Consider the following 25,292-nt stretch of genomic DNA (forward strand, 5'->3'; position numbering starts at 1 on the left):
CAGAAACTTGTGCAGACGACCAGGGACCCTGGAAGGTGGGGAGGACACTTAGCTGCTCGCTACAGATTTTCTTTGACAAGTGCCTCTTGGGCCATGGGCTCCCCACCGTGGTTTACTATAGTACCTTCTTCATCTTTGGACTTTTGTCGATTCATTTCCTCACCAAGGATTTTCCTTACGCGGATTGGTTCTCAAGAGCAAAGTTGTTTTGTGAGAAAAATACTATTTTGTGGACAAACACCCAAACATAATTACAGTACAATGTCTTTTTTTTTTTTTAAACATTTTATTTACTATTGAGAGACAGAGAGAGACGGAGCATGAGCATGGGAAGGGCAGAGAAAGGTGGAGACGCCAAATCTGAAGCAGGCTCCAGGCTCTGAGCTGTCGGCACAGAGCCTGACACGGGGCTCGAGCTCATGAACTGTGAGATCATGACCTGGGCCAAAGCTGGTCACCCAAATGACTAAGCCACCCAGGCGCCCCAGTACAATGTCCTTCTTGCAACAAAGGAAGTAGTCCTGGGACTCCGGCGTGCATATGGGAGGGAGCTGTTGAGGTGGCTGGGGAAGCCCCTCCAGAGAAGTCATGCAATACAGTGACAGAAAACTGCCCCCAAAAGCCACCTGTTCTATTTTCCACATAGCTATTTTTTCTTTGGGAGCCAAAATGTCTCCAGATATTTTCAGCAGTTTCTAAGGATGCTTAAAGCCATTCCTAAGTTTTCATTCCTTCTCTATCAGCTGCAATGGAGTTTTGTTTTTTTTTTTTAATTTTTTAACCTGTCTTCCTCAGAAAATTTCAAAAATGCTAAAAATGAGACGAAAACAAACTCACCCAGTTTCTCTACTAGTATATTAGTGGTTCTTAGCCTGGCTACACATTAAAATTACCTAGGGAGGTACTTATAAGAATCAGATTTTTTTAAGTCCTGGGAATGTAATATAGTTAATAATACCATATTGTGTATTTCACTGTTGCTAAGAGGGTAAAAGTTCTCATCACAAGGAAAACACACTTTTTGTAACTGGATGGTGACAGATTTTAACTAGATTCATTGTGGTGATCATTTCACAATATATACAAATATGTTTTATGGCAATACTTCCATTTAAAAAATCAGATTTTTGGAGTGCCTGGGAAGCTTAGCCAGTTAAACCTCTGACATCAGTTCAGGTCACCGCTGATGAGTTCGAACCCCAGCTCAGGCCCTCTGCCTCTGCTTCTCCCCCTTTCCCCTCCTTCCCCCTCACCCGAGCATGCACTCTCTTTAAAAAAAAAAAAAAAAAAAAAATATATATATATATATATATACATACACATATATATATATATATATATAATTTTTAAAATCTGGGTTGGGCACATGTTTAAAAGCTCTCCACGTGATTCGCAAGTGCAGCAAAGATGGAAACCCAATACATAAGTTAATAACTTGGCGGTCTCTTTACCATCATCTTTTAATGTGCAGGGCTTCAATTTTTTTTATTATTGAAGTTTAATTAATACTGGCTTCAATTTTTTAAAATAATCTCCCCCACCCTGCAGGTCTTTAGTGGCTGCATAGTACTATATGAACGGAATGAATTTTTAATTACTCATCTATCGATACTGATTCCTTTTCCTCTAGAAAAAGAAACCTGCCATCTGTAGTGTTTTCGTTTTAAGCTTTTCAGGAAAATTTCCTGTAAGCGAACTTTCAAAATCTGAATTACGTACTGATAAATTGCTCTCCAAGAAATGAAAATAATTTCTCCGGCTTTTGTTGAACGAATACTTTGTCACGCTGTGCTCAACATGGCTCCCTACGTAAAGACACTTCAACTTACGACAGGGACCAGAAAGCCGATTCGGCCTCCAACTGCACGTCCCTGATGAATTACAGCGGAGGTGGCCGCGCGCCGCGGCCGGAAAGCACTAACGTCGCAAAAGGCCCCGCTGGATTAGGCGGCCCATTCACCCTTCCGCTTAGCTTTCGCTGTCATTGGCTGGCGGCGGAGTATATAAGGACGTCACTTCCGGCCGCCGGCCTTTTTCCGCGCTACCCAGAGAGGGGTCCATACGGCGTTGTTTTGCGTGAGTCCCTTGTGGGGTTCCCGGCGTCCCCCAAATAGTCCCAAAGGCTATTAAAATAGCCTTCCGCTGGAGTGAGGGGTGTGAGGACTGGGGATGGAAGCCAGCAGGCGAAGCGGGTCTATCTCCGGCTCTGCGCCCAGCCGCCCGCACGTGGCCGAACTCGGGCCCGCGGGTTCCCACAGTGTCCCCGGAGCGCGCGGAGGTCGTGCTGGAGCCAGGGCACCGGGTGAGGGTGCGGGCCGGGCTGCGGCTGGGCGGCCGTGGCGCAGCAAACAGGATCAGCGTACCGCGCTGCAGTTGCTTCGGACCCCGGCGTTCGGCCGGCCGTGAGCTCAGGCCCCGGTCCCGGTTTACGACAGCTATTTGGGCTGGTTGACGTATCCCGTTCGCGTTAAGATACCTTGCAAGGTTTTGTAGAAAATCAGTTGTGACCGTAGAGAGAAATAATTGTGAAGCGCCCTGCCTTCAATCCGCTTGAAAATAAACTTGTTCGCATCTGGTTATTTTTGCTCATCGGTAACTCGACTCACGGTTGCCCTCTGGAATGTTAAGTGGCAAATCACCGTTTTCATTTTGCTTAATTATTTGGTTTTTCCCACCTCCACGCACTCAAGATGTGCCGCAATTGTGTAATGTGTGGGATAGGTCTGTTCTGTTGGGTCTTTGTCCATTACACTACTGTAAAAGGTGTGGTCCTTGGGCTGTGTTTCAAATAGGTTGCTTGGCTCGCCAGGGTGGTTAGAATTGCACCTGGTCCCATAACCCACTGAAATGAATTGAAAATAGCTGGATGGTTAACCGTTGTTTTCCAGGTTCCCGTCGTAACTTAAAGGGAAACTTTCACAATGTCCGGAGCCCTTGATGTCCTGCAAATGAAGGAGGAGGATGTCCTCAAATTTCTTGCCGCAGGAACCCACTTAGGTGGCACCAACCTTGACTTCCAGATGGAACAGTACATCTACAAAAGGAAAAGTGATGGTCAGTTGTTGCTTTGATTTGGGAGGGAGGGCATTCCAACTAAGTAATAAATGAAACCAGATGTCTACATCGGAAGTAAGCTTTGAGACTTAAGTGAACGTAGGGCACCTGGTCAACTCAGTTGATACAGCATGCATCTCTTAATCTTAAAAAAAATTTTTTTTAAATTTTTTTTGCAAAAAACAAAAGCGTACTGGTGGTTTTTGGAAGGACCGCTTTCTGGGCTCCAGTGCAAGAGTATGTCAGTTGATAGTTTCTGGGACTTAGGTTGGGCCATGAAGGAGCTGTGAGATGTATAAATGATGAGGAAGCTCATTAGTTTATCTTCCATAGTGTCTTGTATTTCACAGGTACTGAAAGCAGGTTCATTTGAATTTTATTTTTTTTAAGATCTTTGTTTTTGAGTAATCTGTACTTAATGTGGGGCTCAAACTCCTGACCCCAGGATCGCATGTTCTAACTGAGCCGGTCAGGCGTTCCCTTCGTTCAACTGAATTCTGAGAGTAAAGTTGAGCAAGAGCTAAGACCTTAATGAGGAGGCTTGGAAGGTACTAGAAAAGGGAAGGTAGGTTGTGAAGACTTTGGAAGGTAACGTTGGGCAAGGCAGTGCTTCAAGCTCAGATGGAGCCACTGAAGAACTTAAGCCTGGGGGTTGTGTGCTGTGAAGCAGTTTGGGGTGAAATCTGGCATTGAGACAGGTTGTAAGGAAAGTGGGGCTGGAGACCAGGAGGTGGGTGAGAACTTACAGGAATCTGGATGGGGCTTTGATGGAGGCTTAGGGCAGGAAAGGACCAAGAAGATGCACTTTGTCTACCGAACTAAGGCTGCACACTATTAAAGCTCAGGGTGGAGGCCAGCCTTGGCCGATGAACTTCTGAGTGTCGGAAGTGTGCTAGATAAATTGCAGGATTTTCGCTAACACCAGTAGAGCCTGCCTCTGTGACTGGAGATTGATAGTACTCGCTGCCACATTCAGCCTTTTAGAACAAAGTCCACTTGAAAATTAAGTCTGGTACTACAAAGCTTTCTGCCATCACCTAGGTATCTACATCATCAATCTGAAGAGAACCTGGGAGAAGCTTCTGCTGGCAGCTCGGGCCATCGTTGCCATTGAAAACCCAGCTGATGTCAGTGTCATATCATCCCGGAATACTGGCCAGGTTTGGAAACAATATGCTTGGTTTTTAGAAATCTTGAATTGCCCGGATTCGGTGTTTTCAGTTTACACGCTACTTGGCATCTGGTAGAGTGTCGAGCTTTGTTTTTTCCTGTGTGTTTTCTTGTGCCGCTAGGTACTGACCTAATCCTGTAAAAATGGTTTACCACATGTCTCTGTAGTCAGACCTTTCTCTTGACGATGATGAAACACTGGGTCCAAGCTTTGGTGTCAACTCCAGGATTTTTCAGAAAGGTTTTCTAACAGGGTGCCAGTCCTCATCCAAGTCTCCAAGCAAGAGTAGAAATCTTTGCTAGCGTAAATAACTTAGTTTTTGTAATAGCCAATGGGTAAAACTTGTATTGCCCCATTTCTGTTTTGACAATTCTTTGTTTTTCTGTGGAGAAAACCAGTGGATTCCTTAAAAATTGATTTATGGTTGAGCCTTGAACAGCATGGTGGATTAAGGGCACCAACCCCCAACGTGGTCAAAAATCTGTTTTAACTTCTGGCTCCCCCAAAACTCAGCTGTTAATAGCCTTCAATACCTTTGGAAGCCTTACCGATAGCCTAAGTAGTCAATTAGCACGTTTTGTACGCTGTATGTATTACATACTGTATTTTAAAGAATAAGCCAGAAGGGAAAATACTGTAGAGTGCTGTTAAAAAAAAAAAAATCCACATATAAGTGGCCCTGAAGAGTTTAAAACGTGTTCAACAGTCCACTACAGGAGGTTTAGCAAGGATTTCATTGACCCCAGTTCTAATTTGAAAAAGATATTTGACTTGGATTTTGACAGATGTTTAAATCGTGTAGTAAGATAGGTTCGTTTGTATTGTTTAGGTTGACCATAAAATTGATTGCCACGAACTGAAGGTGTGCTTTGCGCAGGGGGTTATTCTCCATAGGCTGGCTTGTATCAGGACCCCTAGTTTGGTACACAGTAGAAGACTTAAGGATTGCTGTAGAATGGACCCAGTGACCACTCTCATGGCTTTCCTCAGCAAAGATTTACTGAGCATCCGTATTGGGCAGGCAGTGTTGCAGGGGGTTTGGGATGTAGCAGAAAAAACGTAACTCTGCCTTTTTTAGGGATGCAGGAAATAAGTTTTACGGGGTAAAAAGGAAGGGTATGTTGCTGTGGTGCATAGGGTAGCTGCGATGGAATTCGACCAGAGCAGAGAAGTGCTTATTGGTGTGTCGGGCACTGTTGTGTGCTGTGTTGACTCGTCGTCACGGCCCCGTGAACAATGTGGAAGCACACGAGTGACCTGCCCGGTTCTTGAAACCAGCCGGTGGGAGTGGGGAGAGCATTCCAGACAGGATCAGAGGGTGGGGCGTGCTTACTGTTTCTGGGCCCCAGTTCTGCAAGTAGTTGTCGGGGAACGCGGAGGACAAAGAATGACTGGGTGTCTGAAGTGCTTTGATGTTTTCACTGTTGGAAGGGAGCCGCTTCGGCGGTTACAGACCCGGGTGTCGGCACACGGACGCTTGGGGGAGTTCCTGCGATGCCATTTCTCGAGCGCTGGTAACTCTCGATGTTCGTTCTTCAAGCGAGCCGTGCTGAAGTTTGCTGCTGCGACCGGAGCCACTCCTATTGCTGGCCGCTTCACTCCCGGAACCTTCACTAACCAGATCCAGGCAGCCTTCCGGGAGCCCAGACTTCTGGTGGTCACCGATCCCAGGGCTGACCACCAGCCTCTCACCGAGGCGTCTTACGTTAACCTGCCTACCATCGCTCTGTGTAACACAGACTCTCCTCTGCGCTACGTGGACATCGCCATCCCTTGCAACAACAAGGTATTAACGCTGTGACGTTCACCAGAGCTCACGAGAGCGCTACGGAAACAGCTGGGCATTTCTCTGCACATTGTTAGAGCTTGGAGTTGAGGCTCTGGCCGATGAACTCACAAGTGTAGGTAGTGTGCTACACGAGGGGCAAGTCTTTCGCTAACACCACAAGGGTCTCTGGCCCAGTGAGTGGAGTTTGATAGTAATTCTTGCTACAAGTATGATTCGAGTGTGTCAGAACAACTTTAAGGAGAAATCATTTAAGTGGCGTGTGTGTTCGTCTGCTCTTCTCCGTATTTCTTAACTGCTTGGGCCTCTCGGGCATTACTAGGCCTTTCTGTTTTCAGAGCAACTGGATGAACTGCTATGAAATCCTAAAAAGGTGGGTTGCCTGTGATTCAAATTGGCCCGGTTTCCTGGGTCTCAAAACCCTGGTTCCGTGTAAGAGTCCCCCAAAGAGATGTTTTAATAGCAGTATCCGTGTCCAGGCACTCACAGGTATTTCATTTCATGGGTGGAGTCTTGATAGTTGTGTTTTAATCCCCCTGGTTCCAGTGACCATCAAGGTTGAGACGAATTTCCGGAGTGCTCTGTTAGAAGTACACTGTCTGCAAACCAAGAGACGGGTCTCCTGTCTCTCGGTACCGAGGACCTGGATGATGGGACAGATGGGTGGATTGGGGAAGGACGTGCTGTTGGGGATTGACCAAGCGTCGCTTGTTAACACCTGGCGCTCCCGCAGGGAGCTCACTCGGTGGGTCTGATGTGGTGGATGCTGGCCCGGGAAGTTCTGCGCATGCGTGGCACCATCTCCCGTGAACACCCCTGGGAGGTCATGCCTGACCTCTACTTCTACAGGGATCCTGAAGAGGTAGGTTTGCTCCCCAAAGGCTCGTGGGCACGTCAGTCAGTCAGAGCTCTTGGCTTGTGCTCAAGAAGTAACATTTACGGTCCCCGTGCGCTTTGTCTTCACCAGATCGAAAAGGAAGAGCAGGCTGCTGCCGAGAAGGCTGTGACCAAGGAGGAATTTCAGGGAGAGTGGACTGCTCCAGCTCCTGAGTTCACTGCTGCGCAGCCTGAGGTCGCAGACTGGTCCGAAGGCGTGCAGGTGCCCTCCGTGCCTATCCAGCAGTTCCCCACCGGTACGGGTCCTGACGCTTCAGGCGGGCGGCTTGCATCTTGGGGGGTTTTTAGTCTAGCTTGAAGGATCTCCCTGGCTATGTAGCGTCTAGCTGAGGTTTGCATCCCAGTGTGCTATAGCTGAGCTGCTGACTTGACAGATGGGAGTTGGGTGTTTTCGAAGTGGTTTGGCCTCGGCTGTTTGTCCTTTGAAATGTGTATCTGGTGGGATTCAGGGCACGGTGCTGGGTGGGGGTAGGGTGACGAGAACACCGAAGGGGCCTGACTGCTCTTTGGTGTTTCCTTAACAGAGGACTGGAGCGCTCAGCCCGCCACGGAAGACTGGTCTGCAGCCCCCACTGCTCAGGCCACCGAATGGGTGGGAACCACCACCGAGTGGTCTTGAGCTGCTGCTCTGCGGAGAAGCAAAATGGAAATAAGGTTGACGGAAAATAAACCGTTTCTATAAGTTGGGTCCATGTCTGTCTGTTTTGCATTCCAAATCAAGATGCCTGGGATTACTTCAGGCCTTGATGTTCCTTTTACTTCTAAAGCCTACTCTTTTTTTTCCATTTTTTTAAATAAAATTTTGTTTTTTGATCATTTATTGTCAAGTTAGCTAACATACAGTGTCTACAGGGTAGTCTTGGCTTTAGGAGTAGATTCCTGTGATTCACTACTGAACATACAGCACCCAGTACTCATCCCATGAAGTGCTCTCCTCAGTTCCTGTCTCCCCCCCCAACCCCCCACTTCCATCAACCCTCGGTTCTCTGTATTTAAGAGTCTCTTAGGGCTTGCCTCCCTCTCTGTAACTTAGTTTTCCTTCCCTCCCCTGTGGTCTTCTGTTAAGTACCTGTCTTTGACTTAACTTCACTTAGCATAATACCCTCCAGTTCTGTTCGTGTTCCAAATGGCAAGATGTCATGCTTTTTCATCGCCAAGTAGTCCGTTGTATGTGTACACATCTTAAAGTCCACGTTAGTTAGAAGACAGTGCTGCTTTCTTAGGAGTTTCCCTGCGCTTCCCTTTTGCGTAGGGAACAGCTGTTGTGAAAGTAGATTTAAATAATTGTAAATAGGTGGTAACCCTGGAAATATTTTTCCCTAGGTCCGACCCAATATTCTTGTATTACCATCTGCATTGGTACATTGTGCCGAGTCAGTTCTGAAGGAAATTGATTCTCAGTCACCACCCTGCTGTTAATGCCAGTTACGCAGCCAAACCTTGGATAACATCTGGCATTTGAAAAACCTGCCTAGGGCCCGGGTGGGATGCCTTCTACTCTGGAGCCACTAGAGGGCCCCCAGCCTGTCACCAGGTCAGCTTGCCTACAGGTTCTAGGAGGGTTGTATGGGTGTATGGAAAGGGCATTAGATGATGTTCTCCATATTTGCCATTTACTACACATTTTCAATTGTTTAAAATGTCTAGCAGCTTTCCTGATTTCACAATAACATTTGACCCATTAAAACAAGGGGAATGCCTGGGTGGCTCAGTCAGTTAAGCGTCAGGCTCTTGGTTTTGGCCCTTGTCATGATCTCAGCTTTGTGGGTTTGAGCCCCACATTGGGCTCTGCACCAGCAGTGCTGAGCGGAGCCTTCTTGGGATCATCTCCCTCCCCACCCTCCCCCACTCACGTGCCCACTCTAACTTTAAAAAAAAAATGAGAATGGAGAAATAGGGTGGGCCCAGGTTTTGAGGAGCCTGAATTTACATCGGTTCACTCCCCTCTTGGAAGAGCTGTGTGTGTTCACGTTCCCTTATTCCCAGGGCTCCTTCCCGGGTGGAGGGGCAATGAAGGGATCCCGTAGCCCAAGCATCAGTAGCTTCGTGGGGATTCTGCGCTGACTGTTCAGAGCAAGGACGCCTCTGCCGTTGGCCTGCAGAGCTCTGATGTGCTTAGACCTTGAGCCCGTGGCACTTTCAAGTGCTGCCAAATGGTCAACCCCACCAATTCCTGGATTCAGGATGGCTGGAGTGAGGGACAGGTGCGGGAGGAGGACGGGGAAGACCTTAGGTTCAGAGGAGGCGTGAATGGTGCTAAGAGCTCATTTATCAGATTCTGCGGTGGAGGAGGTGGAGGAGGCTGTTCCCGAAAGGACTAGGAAAACAGTAGGTTTCCTGGCAATTTAGTCTGTTCCAGAAAATAGTCCTGACATCACATGCTGACTGGTAATTGCTGGCCCAGCTCCCATCCCTACCCTCAAGCCGTGTGTACCAGGGGCCCGTGCCTTCCAACCTGGGCACCTGTCTGCATTGCTTTTGCTCCTTGCCCTGGCCCTTGCCTCCTGGCTTCCCACAGCAGTTCCACAAACAGCCTTTTCCCCCTAGAATCTAAGTTCTTCGACTTGAACCCCAGACCGAAAAGACCAGAGACGGGATTCCCTTGGCCCAGTTGGTTGATGCCCGATGTGATGCAGCCAGATCCCAGATGGAATTTCTCACAGATCCTACTTGGGTTCAGCTTGCCCGGGGCCTCACACCCTCCTCGCTGCCTCCAGGAGAATTAGGTTCTGTTCCTCATGTCAACTGAGATTCTGCCCCAACCCAGGACCCAAGGTGGCCCAGACCTAAGTCACTCCACTCCGGGCCCATACGGCTGCAGGCCAGTGCCTTTGAGCCAGCCCGATGTGGAAAAGCATCTTAAGCTAATTCAAACACCCGTTTTTCGGCTCAGTGGTGCCTACCCGATGGTCAGTGCCCGAGCACTGCTGAATCTAAGTGACTAATCTCCCCCTCCAAGTGTTCACCCTGCCACCTGCCACTGGGGCTTTCCCCCATGGGCGTTGGCAGCCTTGAGTCTTCAGGGACCAGTACTGGATCAAGGAGGAAGACCCCTCCCTCCCCGGTACTGCACTTGAGTTGGCCGAGTGGGCCTCCTCTAGTCACCCAGGCACGGTCTTCCCAGACAGATCTCTTGTCCCGCCTGACCCTGGAAACTGCTGTGAATAATACACGGCTTTTTTCTTTATTGTGGAAACACTGCTTAACCTGCGGCGATCAAGCCTCCGGCTTCAGGATTTTCTTGTTCTTACCACAGCTTCCAGCTCTGGAGGCACGTCGAGGGTTTTGTCTTCTAAACTCGTAGAAACAATTCCATACAGAGGTCTGTAGAGTTTCCCCTCTCCTCCCCCCGCTTTCCTAAATACCTTGGGGACTTCTCCTTCCGTAGGACACGTGTCTCGCATCCCAGTGCAAGGGCAAATCGGCATCCCCACTGGACTCAGCCTAATACCGAATCTGACACTTGGGAGATAGCACTAAGCACTCCCTGAACAGAGCAAGTGGTTAAGAATAAATGGTAGGGATTTACTGAGCGTTTAAGAAGGAGCTGGAGAGGCAAACTCCATTTGGCAAGCCTGAGGCTCCCACCAAGGCTTGAGGTGCCCACTCTCTGGCGCCTTGTCCAGTGGCACGTGGCTCAGCACAGGCAGCTGCGTCGCCTGCTTTGAACTTCACTAGGGTGTTAGTCGTTCCCCTCCGTCAGAGCCGCGGGCTCACGTGGCGTTTCAGGAACGGGCTGTACTCCCTGAGGTTGGCTTGGGTTGTGGTCTTCTGAGGAGTGGGCGGGTGAGACCGGGTCTGGTCTGGGTCATGGCCGAGCACGAAGGACACCCTCATATATCCCAGTGACCCGTGAAGGGACCCTGGCTATTGCATTACTCTTGACCTCATGTGCCGCTAGGTAGGATAGCAGAAGCGGGCTTTGGAATCAGACACGCCTGAGACGATGAAAGCCCTGCTCAGCCCCTTCCTCCTGTGTGGCTCTGGGCAAGAGACAACGTCATCAAGTGGCCCAAGTGACTCCGGCATGGGGATATTCATAGGGATGTGATTCGGGGATTGCTGTGCACAGCAATTACCCTGGGTCCGGGCACGTAGTAAACATTCTACGTGTCACATTGTCTTTTGTTAGTACAGAATTTAAAAATAATTTTTAATTGTCAAATGCACCATATATGCAGATGATGACAAAAGACATATTTGTATATCCTTGAATAAGAATCAAACGAAGGCCTCTGCAATCCTTATGCAGGTTTTGAAACAGAAAGGTGCCAGGACCTGAGAAGTTTGCCATGGGAACGTCCTGTTCCTTGTCCCGAGAAGTCACAGGGCTCCTCTCCTGCAATCCCTTGGTTCACTTGATTGTTTTAGCTAAGTGGGCCCTTTCAAGGATTGTTTCTAGTCTCCCTGTTTTTGAGCTTCCTGTAGATGGAAACATAGCATATCTTGTGTGATTTGCTTCTTGTCCTCAGTGTTATTTCTGTGCCTTTCATCCCCGTTGCCATGTTCCTACAGAGTCGTCCATGACGTCAATATCCTGAATGACCATTTGGGTTATTTCCATGTTCTGGCCATTGTCAACACAGCTCCTTTGAACATTTTTTGATCCCGGTGCACCAAAATTTCCCCACAGTGGCCTTCAACTCCAACTTCACCAGATAACGTCAGACGGTTTCACAACCGTATACAAAATCCTATAAAAACACAGCCACGAACCTCAGTAACTTCTATTGAAGACACCGTCCTTTCCTCAGTGGTCAGAACCCCTGCCTCTCAAAGTCCAGGGCCCATCCATGCAGGATCCCATGGCCTCCCTCTTCTACCCTCTGCTCTGTGAGTCAGTCCCTGGGCCAGTGCCCCACTGTCCTCCCTTTTTACTGGAATTTCATAATCTATTATGGCAACAGGTATGGCAATCCTCCTGCCTTCTTTTCTTCAAGAGGGTCTTGGCTATTACTGATCGGTTCCTTGTTATATATGTTTTTTAAAACAATTAGTACAGTTCTACTATAAACCCAGTTGGGATCGCATTGATTCTATAATTTAGGGCAGTGCCGACTGATTTACAGCATTGAGTTTTTTGATCCATGAACAACCTTTATCTCTTGCCAGTTTCTCATTTTATGTCCTTCCCTCAATGGAATTTTATAAGTTTTCCTGGAGAGGTTTTGCACATCTTCTGATAAATTTATTCCTAGGTACTCAAGATGTTTTAAGCCGTACCCCTTACGAAACTACTCTTAGGGATCTCGTAACAACTTTATCCATATTCTAAATAATGTAGATATCCGATGGTAAATGTCACCGTTGCCATGGGGCTTCTGACCCTGCCTGAGCAGTCCAGACCTTTTGTGCAAGGGAAGGATGGCATTACTAAATTCCATCCATGAAAAACCTGCGCCAAACCTCCAAGCCACACATTGTACTCCTTGAGTAGAGCAGAGCCTGTCATACTTCTGGTGCTAAGTGCAGCAGGCTTCACTTAGGAATAACCCAAGAATTAATCAGTTTTATCTCTGCCAAGAATCTCAAGTAAAATCAGAATTCAACATTCAACAAATATTTATTAAGGACTTACTCTAGACCAGACATTATGCTAAGCACTGGGGATAGAGTAGTGAATGAAATCAAAGCTTGGGACCTTGTGGCATATATTTTGATCGGGGAGGCGAGTCATTAGTTAACAAGGAAACCATTTTCTATGGGGACAGAAGTGATGGGAACACGGAGAAGGTTTGCCTAAAACAAGAATCCTAGGCATTAGGCTATAGAAAAGAGAAACAAATGGAGAGAATCGTGGGGGAGAATAAAAAAAGAACACGAAGAAACCCCTCTGGAAGGAGTCTCCACGCAGCTTCACCAAGTGGAGCTGAGAGAGGTTTACTCTCATGGGGGGCTGGGGGCCTTTACCAGAGGCCATCGAGTCTCTTGGAGCCCTTGCTATGTGAAAGGTGTAGATCTCCTGTCTGCCCCCTGGAAAATTCACCTACATTTTTTCTCCCTTCTCCTTTAGATATGTCTGGAAATGAGTTGGGGACCAAGAAAAAATCTCTAACTGCATAGACATGTACCCCAGTTCTGTCCCCCGCCGTACCCTTAATGAAAGACAATGGCCCAAGGAGCACTTTCCCCTCTCCATGGTGGCTGGCTCAGCTCACACTGGCACAAGGCACACCCCACATTGCCAAGAAGTGCCCATGATCATGTCCCCACCAAAAGGCCCTCCACCACCTACTCAGCCATTGACCTCTGTTTTCCCTTCTACCCAATGCCCTATCCTAACCCAAAGGTATCTTCAATTTATGCTTTGCAAGAGAAAGGCACAGCCTTGAGCCTGGGAAAGTAGTTCTCCAGACCATCATGGCCATACATAGGACCGTGCCCGGGGCCTCACAGGCTTGTAAGCCTGAAGGAATGAAGGGCTGGTTTGACATTTATTTCAAAATCCCTGATAGAGGACTTTTTGTTTTTGTATTAGTGTATATCATTTCATATGGATATGATTCTGTTAAGTAAATTGGTTTTCAAAACAATGTCTATGACTACTCTGCATTTGCAACTTAGAAATGAAGAAATATGATCACAATTTAAAAGAAACAGAGCAGATTTAACAATAAGACACTGTTGGAGAAAAGTCTAATGAGGAAAGTCGGTGTCAAAAAGAAAAGGCTGAGAACTTTCTGAAATTCTCATGCATCCACAAATTCAGGAATCCCACTGTGTACCAAGTAGGATCAATTTTTAAAAACATATCCTTTACGTTGTTGAGGAATCAAGGAAACACCAAAAATGAAAGTGTTCTTGAAAGCAGCCAAGGAGACAAGAATACCCGAGTGTTCCCATCAATGGTGACAGGAGACGGTCGAATGAGAAAAATGAATGGTCCACCCAGCTCTGTTATCCAAGAACTGGGATAATCTAAAGACTTTTCCAGAAAACAAAAAGTTAATAAGGGGGGCAAAAGTGATGCCAGAAGGAGGCTGTGGCCAAGAGTGCTCGTGGTCCACCAATGTCCATCCTTCCTTCTTCCATAGTAACAGGTCCCCTGATTTTTGTAGCTGGGCGTAGACTGGGAAACTGGTACCTCAGATTACCTGGTGGTAGAATGTTTGGTCAGGTTTTATTACCAGCATTATTTTGGAGGGTGGACTACAATTTGATCAATTATGTAGCATTAGGGAAATGGTAGGAAAGATCCAGAATGATGGCCTATGTTGACCATTTTTTGACTGCTTTGAGCAAAGTCATGAGAGAGACAAGAACTCCAGCTAATTCTAGCCAGCCACTAAAGCAGAAATGGAAGGATCCAGAGTTTTGCTAATATAGGCACATTCTACCTCTGGTCTCCATATACTCGGCCAGATATTTCTGTATAACCAAGTCAAACAGTTACAAGCTATGCATCTGAAGGGGCAGACTTTAAAGGAGATAACATTCTCACTCTTTGGAAAGATGGCCTGAAGGAAGGCGAGAGTAAAGTAGGATCCACGTGTTCTTTTCCATTACAAACCTACCATCAACAAGAAAGAAATCTGGTAAAATCAGATTATGGTAACAGGGCTTGGAACAGGAGCTCTCACACTCCCTGGTGGGCGTATAAATTGGTACAGTTTGGCATTATTTAGTAACATCCTTAGAGATGCATTCCTTGGTGGTAAACATTATTGAAACGAAGAAAGCACAGCATCCAATTTCTGGGGTAAAAACCAAAAAGAGGAAAAAAAAGCATTCAATAAAATATATACAAAGAGCAGGGGGGTGCATTTCGAAGATCAAGCGTTTCAATGTCTTTGTTAATAAGAGAGGTTAAAATGTCAACTTTAGACTAGAAGGATGTCGGGGCACCTGGGTGGCTCAGTCTGTCAAGCGTCTGACTTCAGCTCAAGTCAGGATCTCACAGCTGGTGAGTTCGAGCCCCACATTGGGCTCTGTGCTGACAGCTCAGAGCCTGAAGCCTGCTTCGGATTCTGTGTCTCCTTATCTCTTTCTCTGCACACCCCCCTCATACTCTGTCTCTCTCTCTCTCAATAAGAAACACTAAAAACAATTTAGAATAGAAGAATGTCTCTCATCCCCACTCATTATATAATGCAACCTTGCCACTATGTCATGGGTGGAATCTGTGTCCTCCTTCAACCTGGGTGGAACTTTGCGACTCCCTCCACTAATAAGCAACAGTGGAAATGATGCTGGGTGGTTTCCAAGGATAGAGCATAAGAGTGCCCACCCCCTTCGGACTGGGTCTCTTGGGACACTTGTTCTGGGAACACAGCCATCATCCAGGGCAGAAACCCACTTGGAGAAGAAGCAAGGCCCCCTGCTCCCAGACCCGCGACCCGCCGCTGCTAGCCCACAGCCTGCATTCGCTTTCCAGTCATGGGGGTGATCCGGACTGGAAGTGGATGGTCCGGTCTCAGCTTGAGCCATCTCCGCGGATGCCGTGTGGAGCCAAGGGGAAGTCATTCCTGTCAAGCTCTGTCGACACTTGAGTGTTTGTGAGCAGAAGAAATGAAAAAGCAGCTTCACTTTGGGAAAGTTGGTCATTCCACAATAGACAGCTGCTGTGATGGAAAATCCTAGAGGCATTTTCACCACGGTCAGAAAGAAACGGATGCTCGCTATCGCCGCTCCTTTGTATCATAGCAATGAACTTCTCAGGCGATGCAGTTAGGCAATTATACACCACAAGAGCCAGCTGACTTTCCTACAGAATTGACGGTAAGCACTTCTCCGTGATATTTTAGCGTTCGTACCTATTGTATAGGTTAGTTATGTAATGAACTGTTACGTGGCCACCACGTAGTTTGTGTGTTTGTTTTCCTATTTTTCACATTTTACAAAATTTCTCCTTTTACAAACACAGCTATCGTGAAAATCCTTGAGGCTTGGGGACCACATGACAGGGACATTTTCTGAACTCGCAGGGTTAGTAGCGACAAAAGAGAGTTCGGGGTTCAGAGTATCATCGCCCACCATACAAAGCACTGACTTTTGTTAATCTGATTCATGGTTGTTTCTTTGCCTTTCACCTTTGGTAGAGAGCAATTGCTGACCTGTTTTGATTTCGATATCCAGGGAGAGGCGGCAAGGCTCACTGCTTTGAGAATTTCGCCATGCCACGAGAAATGGGTCTTGGTAGGGGCGCCTGGGTGGCTCAGTCGGTTAAGCGTCCGACTTCGGCTCGGGTCATGATCTCGCAGTTTGTGGGTTCGAGCCCCGCGTCAGGCTCCGTGCTGACAGCTCAGAACCTGGAGCCTGCTTCAGATTCTGTGTCTCCCCCTCTCTCCACCCCTTCCCTGCTCATGCTCTGTGTCTCTCTGTCTCTCAATAATAAATAAATGTTAAAAAAAATGTATTTTTTAAAGGAAATGGGTCTTGGTAGCATACGATCCCCTCTACCGGCAATAATCTGTGCCTAAGGTGATCAAATAAAAAAGCCACTGCCTGCCAGTGCTGCAAAAACAAAGAGAAAAAATACTGTAAACTCTTACACCTTGTAATTTTGCTACTCAACGATATTTGCTGAAAACAATGTGCTCTTCCTTGAGCTAGGAACATGGGATCTGACAAAGAGCTAGTAACATTCCCTACCCTCCAGGAATTTACCCTGCAATTTGGAAAGAAGACCAATAGAAAGGCATTTATCATGTGAAGGCACTAAAAAGCAGAGAGAGAGAGAGAGAGAGAGAGATCTATACCACTTCTTTTTTTCCTGTAAAATGGTTGGTTTATGAATTAAAGATACAGTACTTGAGAAAAACCTCCCATTTGCTTTTTCAAAGAATTTGTATCTTTCACCTTACCCATGCCTGTAATAGAGACTACCATCTAAATTGGGAAAGTGGAGGAATTTATGGCTTTAGTTCATCTAAATCCACAAACCTAAGCAGGGCACCTGACAGGTCACTATCAGTCATCCTGTTAACCACAGGAGGGCAGAGGAATGCTGCATGTGACGTTTCCTCGCTAGTATTTTCCAAACCCTGGTGAGGATCTGTGCCTTTCCCACCATCTGAGATCTGGTGCTCAGGACCAGAACGTGACACCCGGTGCTTAAAACGTGGCTTCTCACCTGTCACTCGGGCTCTCACCTTCACAAGGGATCCACCAAGAGACAGGTCAAAGGCCGGGGGGAAAGCGTCCCTTTTGTGACAGATTCACAAGGAATTGCTTGGAACCCCTCGTATCTTGCCAGTGATGGGCAATCCGAGGGGCTCAGTATCACCAGAGGACTTCCTCCAACTCAGATGAGCGGGACATTCACAATGAGAAGGCGTGGTTGGGAACGGGTGTCTTTCTCACCACACCTTCTTGAGGCTGAGAAGGACATGCTGTCCCATCCCGGTTGCCATCCCAGTCTGAGCAGGCCCAGAATGACCCTATCTTGGGTTGCTTTTTCTTGTCTTTTGTCTTAGACGATTTCATTTCGTTCGAACCTTCCAGGACCCACGCTAGTACATTACTTGCCAAAGCACAGACCCCAACCACTTGTTAAAATGCCATCTACCATTGTTCAGGAGACCAGCACCTTAAATATGAGACTGAAAATTTTCAGTAAAGAATATCCAGTTTAACTCTGCACAAAGAACCTGGTGCATATTATACACATCCCAGATTGAGGTGTGCTTTTGTGGAACAACCCAGATAAATCTAATTGAGTTCTTGTTCTTACCTTCTAAAGAATCCCCTTGGGCAGCAGCTTAGCCACTCCACTTGGGAGGTGACAGCTTATTACCACCCTGGAACTCCTCTGGGGTGCCCCCCTCTCAAAGTCCTTAGCTCAAGGGGCTTTGAAATATTTTCCAAGGTGAGAAATCCTTATAAGAGAATGAACTAAATTTCTCATAAAAACTGAAAGAAGTTTGGAATCAATGAGGCAAATAAAAGGGCAGTTAAACTGCATATTACCACTTGGGATGGAAAATAGAAATTGGCTCTTATGAACGAGACCAGGTTCTATGACTTCTAATCTGGTTCCAAAAGCTATTTCCAGTGAGGAGTCCTAAACATGTTTTGCGTTTTTTTTTAATCACTTATTTGTTTTTTTAAATGTTCATTTATTTTTGAGAGAGAGATAAAGCCTGAGCGGGGAAGGGTCAGAGAAAGAGAGAGGGAGACACAGATTCCAAAGCAGGCTCCAGGCTCTGAGCCATCAGCACAGAGCCCGACGCGGGGCTCAAACCCACGAACTGTGAGATCATGACCTGAGCAGAAGTCGGACGCTTAACTGACTGAGCCCCCCAGGCACCCCCCTAAACGTGGCACCTAAAGGGCAACCTTCCTGTGCAAGTGCCATCTGTAGTTTAAGGGTCAGTCATGAAACTCGACCCGTATTTCACAGAACTTTGCTGACACACTGGACCCGCTTTTGGAATGGCCAAGCTGCTTCTATCAGACGATCTCGCACGGATAACTATTAAAATCTCTGTGGGGGAAATGTCAAAAACTGTTGCTGTTAAGATACAAAAAAAAAAAAAAAAAAAAAAAAAAAAAAAAAAAAAAGTAAGTGGAAAGTGGATCCTGGAAGGGAGTTGACCCCTACAAGAATGAAGCCACTGGATGAGTTTTCCATTTTTTGTAGCCGTTATCTTTTGTTAACCTCGGTCCATCAGAGGACAGCTAAAGCAGGAATCGAATCCGGTGGTCTTCCAGCAGGAGTCATGAGAACTAGTTGGAGGCAATTTAGTTAAAGTACCTGTAACCCCACTGGCACCTACTGGCCGTCATCTCCTGCAAAGAAAGGAATGCATTTTCTGTCCATGTTCTCACACATGCAAGGATGGCAATGTGTACCCGAGGCCGTTCAAGGACAAAGGACATCTTTGTGAAATGACCAGCCACAGGAGGTACAGCACGTGGCAGGCATCCAGCGACTGTTTCCTTCCTTCTCAAGAAAGAGTAATAACATTCTTAGAGTTCAGATGTCACCTCCCCAAATTCCTCTTTGGGTCCCTTCTCTGGGCTTGGTTATTGTCTAAAAAAAAGAAGGGCGTCTGTCTACGGATGCTGGATCTCAAGTGTAAGTCCCAAGTCCAAGTGACTGCTGGGGAAAAAGAACAGCACGAAGGAGTTTGGTGGGAAAAGTAGCTTTGGGGGGACACTTAATATTTGAAGGAAAAAGGACCCAGTGACCGACAAACAGCTAAGGCTTCTTCTTTCGTCCAGAAACAGGCAGTGGTAGGATAAAGGCACCGAACCTTGGGCCACCTACGGAGGATTTAAGGGTCGTCCCTGTCCCGGCTACTGTCACAACCGGGCCTTCATAATTCTATCATCTTTGCTGACGTTCATGCATTTGTCTGTTTCCACGGCGTGGGCTTAGGAAACTCACCTGTCCCGCCTCCGTGGTGGCTAAATCCACTGGTGAAGGGCTAAATCCAACCTCGTCTGTCAAGGTCTTTGTCAGACAAGCTCTTGGTAGAAGCGGCCAAGTCTGGTCTAAGCCTGGACGTGGGGAACCCTTTGCTCAGGAGCTGCGTGTTGGGGATCAGGACACCTCAGGGTTTTCACGGCTCACACGATCCCTTTGTTCTAAGTCACTGAGGTCAGCCCTCGGTCTTCAGTGTTCCAGCCACAAGCGGGTAGCCCTTGAGCGAGCACTTGGCTGGGCAGCCGGCGAGACCTTCTGAGCACTCGCCCTCAGCCAGTCCGGGAAGAGCCCGCAGGAGGGAAAAGACGTGGTGGTGGGCCTGGGCCAAGCGCCCTCCTAGGGACTCACCTTCTGGAGAAGTGAGATGGTAAAGCAGAGGGTGGAGAGAAGGTTGACTCTCTTCTCTTTAGGGCCCGGATCCGGGGCCCCTTTTCTTAGAAGAGCAAGCTCAGGGCACCGCAGAGAGAGAATTATTGTAAAACTGACGTCCTCAGTGAACTCCTGAACGCGAAGTCAATCGAATGGGAGGACCGTTTTCCGAGACCTCGCCCTGATTCCTCCTCCCGCTTCATTTTCAGTCTTCAGAAGTGCCTGGGCTGAGAGATCAGCCTGAGAGAAGGCTGGCCCGGTGAGTCAGCCCTGCGAGTGGCCGGAGTAGAGCACGGAGCCACGGAGAGGAGAAGGGGAAGCTGGGCGCCCCCAGCTCTCAGGGTCGCACACTGTACTGCTGACGTCTTCTAGACTCTCCAGGGTTATCTTCTGAGGTCAACATCTGGATGGGGCAATCGGACCCCCGCAGCGACTGTGGATGAGGAAGGGGACCTGTCCAAACATGTCTTTGTGAGGGGCGCCTGGGTGGCTCAGTCCATTAAACGTCTGACTCTTGATTCTGGCTCAGGTCACGATCTCCCAGTTTGCGAGTTCAAACCCAGCACCGTCAGCACAGAGCCTGCCTGGGATTTCTCTCCCCCACCCCCTCTGCCCCTCTCTGGCTTGCGCTCTCTCAATAGTAAGTGAATATTTAAAAAAAATTTTAACATGTCTTATGATAAACTTTTTTAAAAACTAAAACAAAAATTAAAAAAACCAACCCTGTCTTAAGGCACAGAGGAACTTGTCAACTTGAAGATTCTCATCCTGCACTCCCAGAGATTCCTGGCAATTCCCGGGACTCCATATTTCCAAGAGGTTCTCCAGGCCATTCTGACACAGGGGGCTCCATGTAAAAAAATAATAATAATTGGGGAAATGCTTTTTTAGAAACTCTCATGTGGAGGTGCTGTGACAGGGTCCGGACAGAAAGGTGGAAGAGGGAAGAGTGGGGAGAACAAATAGTTTGAATAGTATACAAGCCGTCTGTTGCCACAGGGCACTGTACCTCAACTCAGTAACACTTGAAGTCGAGATTCCGCCGGGTGCTTCCTCTGGTCCGGGCCAGGCTCAGCAGACCTGGGCTGGGCTTCCTCACATGTCTGGGGTCAGGTGGCAGGAGGGCTGGGAGCTGGATCATTCCTGGATCATTCTCTCTCAGCCGGGTCTTTATGGGCACCATGCCATGTATCAGAAGAGTCAGGGTTTGCTCGAATGGAGGGAGGCAGGTTTTCAGGAGGAGCAGGCAAGTTCTGAGTTTCCTTTTGCATCACCTTTGCTATTGTCTTATTGGCCAAAGCAAGTCCCCTGTCCAAGCCCAGTCTCAAGATGTGAAGGTTCCCCAAGTCTGGGTACAGAAAGGCATGAGCACATGCAGGGGCCGCGGTGACCCCGTGGAGGGATGAGAGGAGACAAAAGGCAACTAACCGTAAGACAAAAAATTAGGGAAGTTCCTGAGATTGGGCGTCACAGGTGATCCGGGCCCTGACCTCGGGAAGCAAGCAGGGTGACAAAGGCCACCGGGACGCAGCTGCCCTGGGGGGAGGGTTTCAGAAAGCAGAGCTGTCAGAAGCTGAGGCCAGAGAAGTTCCCTGCCCCAGTCCCCCACAGCCTCTAACACTGGAGCCTGTGCTCAAACAGGTCGGGAAGGGCGCACAGGAATATGGGGAACCGAGTGCAGTCCCCTATCCCTCGCGGCACCGCGAGGCATCTCGGGGCTCCCGGCAGGGGCGGCCCTGGACTTACAGCGACCCGACATCCCCCCTCCCCCATTCCCTCCCCCTCCCCCCCTCCCCAGGACATGCCAGGGGGCTCAGCCTCTCCGCCCCCCCACCTGCTCCTTGCCCCGGGGGCGCCCTCGCCCTGCAGACCACAGGGGCTCCGAGGCCTCGGCCGGGGAGGCTGCTCCAGGGCACCATGGTGCTGCCTCATCTGCCGGGGCCTCGGCGACTGGGGGCTCCCGTCGGATTCCTCCTCACTCCAGGTCCAGGGCACTAGCGGGCCCCCCTGGCGCCTACCCTTTGGACCCCACCTTCCAGCCCTGTTTGTCTCGGGCCGCCCGCACTGAGCGCAGGCCTCCCTCCCTCAGTGCTCTCAGCAACTGTCTACAATAGCCGCCAATCCCCAAAGGCCCCCACTCAGTTCACAAGGGCACCCAGCCAATCCCCAACGACACCCAGTCAGCCCCCAAGTAAAGCCAGCCCATCCCCAAGGGTTCTGGGTCAGCCTCCAAAGGCCCCCAGTCAGCCCTTAAAGGCCTCCAGCCAGTCTCCAATGGCACCCAGTCAGCCCCCAAGTGAGTCCGGTCAATCCCCAAGGGTCCCCAGTCAGCCTCCAAGGGTCCCCAAGGGTCCTCCAAAAGTCTCCAGCCGGCACTCAGAGGCCTCCAGCCAATCCCCAACGACACTCAGCCAATCCCCAACGGTCCCCTGCCAGCCTCCAAAGGCCTCCAGCAGATCTCCAACGGTCCCCAGCCAACCCAGATCAGCCTCCAATAGCCCTCAATGACCCAGCATTCAGAATTTAATCTCCATCACTGGTGGGGTGGGGCTGGCGCTGGTGCTGGGAGGGCCCTAGGGGACGCTCTATTTAAGTGGGGGCAGGAAGGCTGAGGAGTTGCCCACGAGGAAGGTCTGCAGGGTGTTGCAGGCTGAGGGGAGGAAGGTGCCTGGAGAAGTCATAACTTGGGGGAGCCTCTCTGGTTAGCTAGTGTGCAGCTTAGAGCTGGGGGAGACGGGAGTGGACAGCGCTGGATAGGAGAGTGGAAGCGGGTCAGGAGGCTTCTATGCTCGAATGGACGTGTGGTGTGGAAGGAAGCTCTGGGGACGGTGGGGGGGGGGGGGGGGCAATGGATGAAGTTCCTAGGCAAGTCCAGGGTGGGAAGCTGGCCAGGAGATTGTGTGGCTGAGCGACCAAGGAGAGGAGGTGGCCTGGGTTAGAAGACGGTCCTTTCGGTTGGAGAATTGTGGACTTGTTTTTAAAACTATAAGTAAGAGGAACATACATCACAGACCAGTCGGGACAGTGGGGACAGGGCTTTGAAGACAGTGGGCCAAGGGTGAAGGTGGCTGAGTTGCCCCTGCCCCTACCTGAGATGGGGAAGCGGCAGTAAAAGAAGGTAGGGCTGTGGTGGGGAGAGGGTTGGGGATGCCAAGTTCAATTTGGGAACGTTTTGTTTGTAAGCAGAGATACCCTGAGCCCATCCAGGATTCACAGGGAGAGGGGTCCAGGCTGTGGACATGGGGGTCTGATGTGGGCCGGATTGACCAACATGTACTGGAGCCACTGGATGAAATCAGAGAGCTGGGCTCAGCCCCGTCCCAGGGCCAGGGAGAGGGAGAGAAAGTTCCCAGGAGGCTGAGAGGGCCAGGCGAGAGAAGAAAATCCGAAGTAAAGGTGTCTTAAAGGCTGATGGAAAACAATCCGCTCTGGAATGGAGTTTGGAGCAGATATTCGGCCGCACTCGTGAAAATCGAAATGTCATTCTACCAGGAAGAAATGTCATTCCTGCCAGGAAGACAGAGGGAGGGAGCAGTCGATCCCTGCGGGCAATAATAAGGGGTGTGTTGGGCAGAATTTAAAAGGACCTATCGGACCAAAAGCGTGTCTGCTTCTAATTATCATTATTCAATAGGAGTTCTGACCAAAGGCCTTGGTAGAGTCCTCCCCACTCTAGCCCCCCGCTGCCTTAAGCCCCTCCGACTGGGCACGGGGCTAGTGCTAACCTTACCGCTGCGTTGTTTATAACAGGAACTCTGGGAACATCCTACATGTCCATCCACAGGGGAGAGGCAAAACCAGAGATGGTCCGTGCATGTGATAAAAACAGGACGTACTCCGGTTAACCAGGAATCCACATACCTATGTATCTGAACAGATTCTAAAAACACTGCTGAACAAGCAAAAGTATACGAATATAGTCACGTGGACTTTTTTTTTTTTTTTAAATGAAAAAATACCTCCTGGGGCGCCTGGGTGGTTCAGTCAGTTAAGCAGTTAAGCCTCCGACTCTTGGTTTCGGCTCAGGTCATGATCTTAGGTTCGTGAGATCGAGCCCCGCTTGGGATTCTCTCTCTCCCCACTCTCCCTGCTTGCGCTTTCTCTCTCTCTCTCAGATAAACTTAAAACAAAGACAATAAAACTCCTATGTATTAAGGGGTATATGTATATGAATATAAAGCGTAAGGATGGGCCTGGAGAGAGACACCCCAGAAGCGGTTATACTGAGCAGGACTTGAGGGCACAGGGGTTTACAGCGATACCAAAGAGTATTTGAACTTCGATTTCCAACAAAGAAAATAGGCAGATGCAAAGTTACTGGTATAATTAAAAATGACACAACTGGAAGTAAACAAGTATTTTTTTAGTTTTTGAAAAATGTTCTATTTATTTCTGAGAGAGAGAGAGAGCACAAGCAGGGGAGGGTGGAGAGAGAGGGGAACAGAGGATCTGAAGCAGGCTCTTTGCGGACAGCAGACAGCCAGATGCGGGGCTCGAACTCACACATGGTGAGATGATGACCTCACACACGGTGAGATGATGACCTCAGCAGAAGTCAGGAGCTTAACTGACTGAGCCACCCAGGTGCCCAAACAAGTATTTTTTAAAAAAGTACCTATGATGATGGGGCATCTGGGTGGCTCAGTCGGTTGAGCATCCGATTTTGGCTCAGGTCATGATCTCACGGTTGGTGGGTTCGAGCCCCGCATCGGGCCCTGTGCTGACAGCTCAGAGCCTGGAGCCTGCTTCGGATTCTGTGCCTCCTTCTCTCTCTGCCCGCCCCCCGCCCCCACTCTCTGTCTCTGTCAAAAATAAACATTAAAAAAAAAATAAAAATAAAAGTACCTATCATGGAAAAAGGCATAAGCCTCTTTACTCCCAGATTGGCAGGCTTTCAAGCAGGCCGAGGCAGGGTTCCCAGGGAGGCGGGAGCTTTGGGGCCCGTCTGCGTCTCCTTGATGACCGTTCCTCTGTCTACACTGGCGCCCCCACCGACCTCTGCAAAAGGCCGAGAACCTTTGTAGCCTATGCCCAAGAAAGGAAAAGATAAGAGGGGGGCGTCTTCTTGATTATGAGCTGACTTGGAGCCCCCCTCCTGCCCTCCCCCAGCCTGGCCGGCATCCCCGCTCATTCTGTCCTTTGCCCAGTTCTCCAGCTGCACGCAAGATCAAGGCAGCTGAAAGCCCAGCCTCGGGACAGGATGCCTCCACTCTGGAAGAGGCGTCTTCTGTCCTCTGGCGGCCACCTGCTCATCTACAGGCCTTGGAGGCACAGTGCGTGTCTGTGTGGGTGTCTTAAGTGTGTGGCTGTGTGTTTGTTGGCGTGGCCGTCCTGGAGAAGCCGGTGTGTTTAGCGGAAGGAAGGGGAGAGGTGCTCAATTTAGCTGAGGGGACTGAGTATCCCAGATGTGGGGGCATGGGGGGACCCCAGGTGGAGACCTCTGAAGGGAGTGGAGGAGAAAGAGATGCTTTCGCCTTCCCTCGGACCAAGCTCACGGGGCTGCCCAGAGGGCTCCGGGAGAGGGCACAGTGGCCGACAGGCCCCAGGATGCTTACTGAGGCCTCAGAAACGTTTTCCCAGGGAAGAGAGCCCTTTCCTACCACCCGCCGTGCTGCGCCCGGGTAGTTTTTTAAAAGTGCCTTTGG

General features: G+C 49.1%; 1 protein-coding gene and 2 non-coding genes across 3 annotated transcripts; all 3 read left to right on the plus strand.

Annotated features, from left to right (window-relative positions):
* Window positions 1-2,001: 2,001 nt before the first annotated feature.
* Window positions 2,002-7,595, plus strand: RPSA (ribosomal protein SA). The gene is made up of 7 exons (XM_030328707.1): window positions 2,002-2,076; window positions 2,889-3,054; window positions 4,096-4,214; window positions 5,766-6,011; window positions 6,745-6,873; window positions 6,979-7,144; window positions 7,433-7,595. Exons 2-7 carry the CDS (start codon window positions 2,922-2,924, stop codon window positions 7,525-7,527), a joined length of 888 nt encoding a protein of 295 aa, XP_030184567.1. The 5' UTR covers window positions 2,002-2,076; window positions 2,889-2,921; the 3' UTR covers window positions 7,528-7,595.
* On the plus strand, window positions 3,878-4,028 carry LOC115524354. The gene has a single exon (XR_003972057.1). It is a non-coding gene; the product is annotated as a small nucleolar RNA SNORA62/SNORA6 family (small nucleolar RNA).
* LOC115524353 lies at window positions 6,074-6,222 on the plus strand. The gene has a single exon (XR_003972056.1). It is a non-coding gene; the product is annotated as a small nucleolar RNA SNORA62/SNORA6 family (small nucleolar RNA).
* Window positions 7,596-25,292: the final 17,697 nt, after the last annotated feature.

This window comes from Lynx canadensis, chromosome C2, assembly GCF_007474595.2.
Source record: "Lynx canadensis isolate LIC74 chromosome C2, mLynCan4.pri.v2, whole genome shotgun sequence".
Classification (NCBI taxonomy): Eukaryota; Metazoa; Chordata; class Mammalia; order Carnivora; family Felidae; genus Lynx; species Lynx canadensis.

Coding starts and splice junctions, on each gene's coding strand:
- RPSA (XM_030328707.1), top strand. CDS start 2,922: ATGTCCGGAGCCCTTGATGTCCTGCAAATGAAGGAGGAGGATGTCCTC. Junction 3,055..4,095: donor CTACAAAAGGAAAAGTGATG/GTCAGTTGTTGC, acceptor GCCATCACCTAG/GTATCTACATCATCAATCTG. Junction 6,874..6,978: donor TCTACAGGGATCCTGAAGAG/GTAGGTTTGCTC, acceptor TGTCTTCACCAG/ATCGAAAAGGAAGAGCAGGC.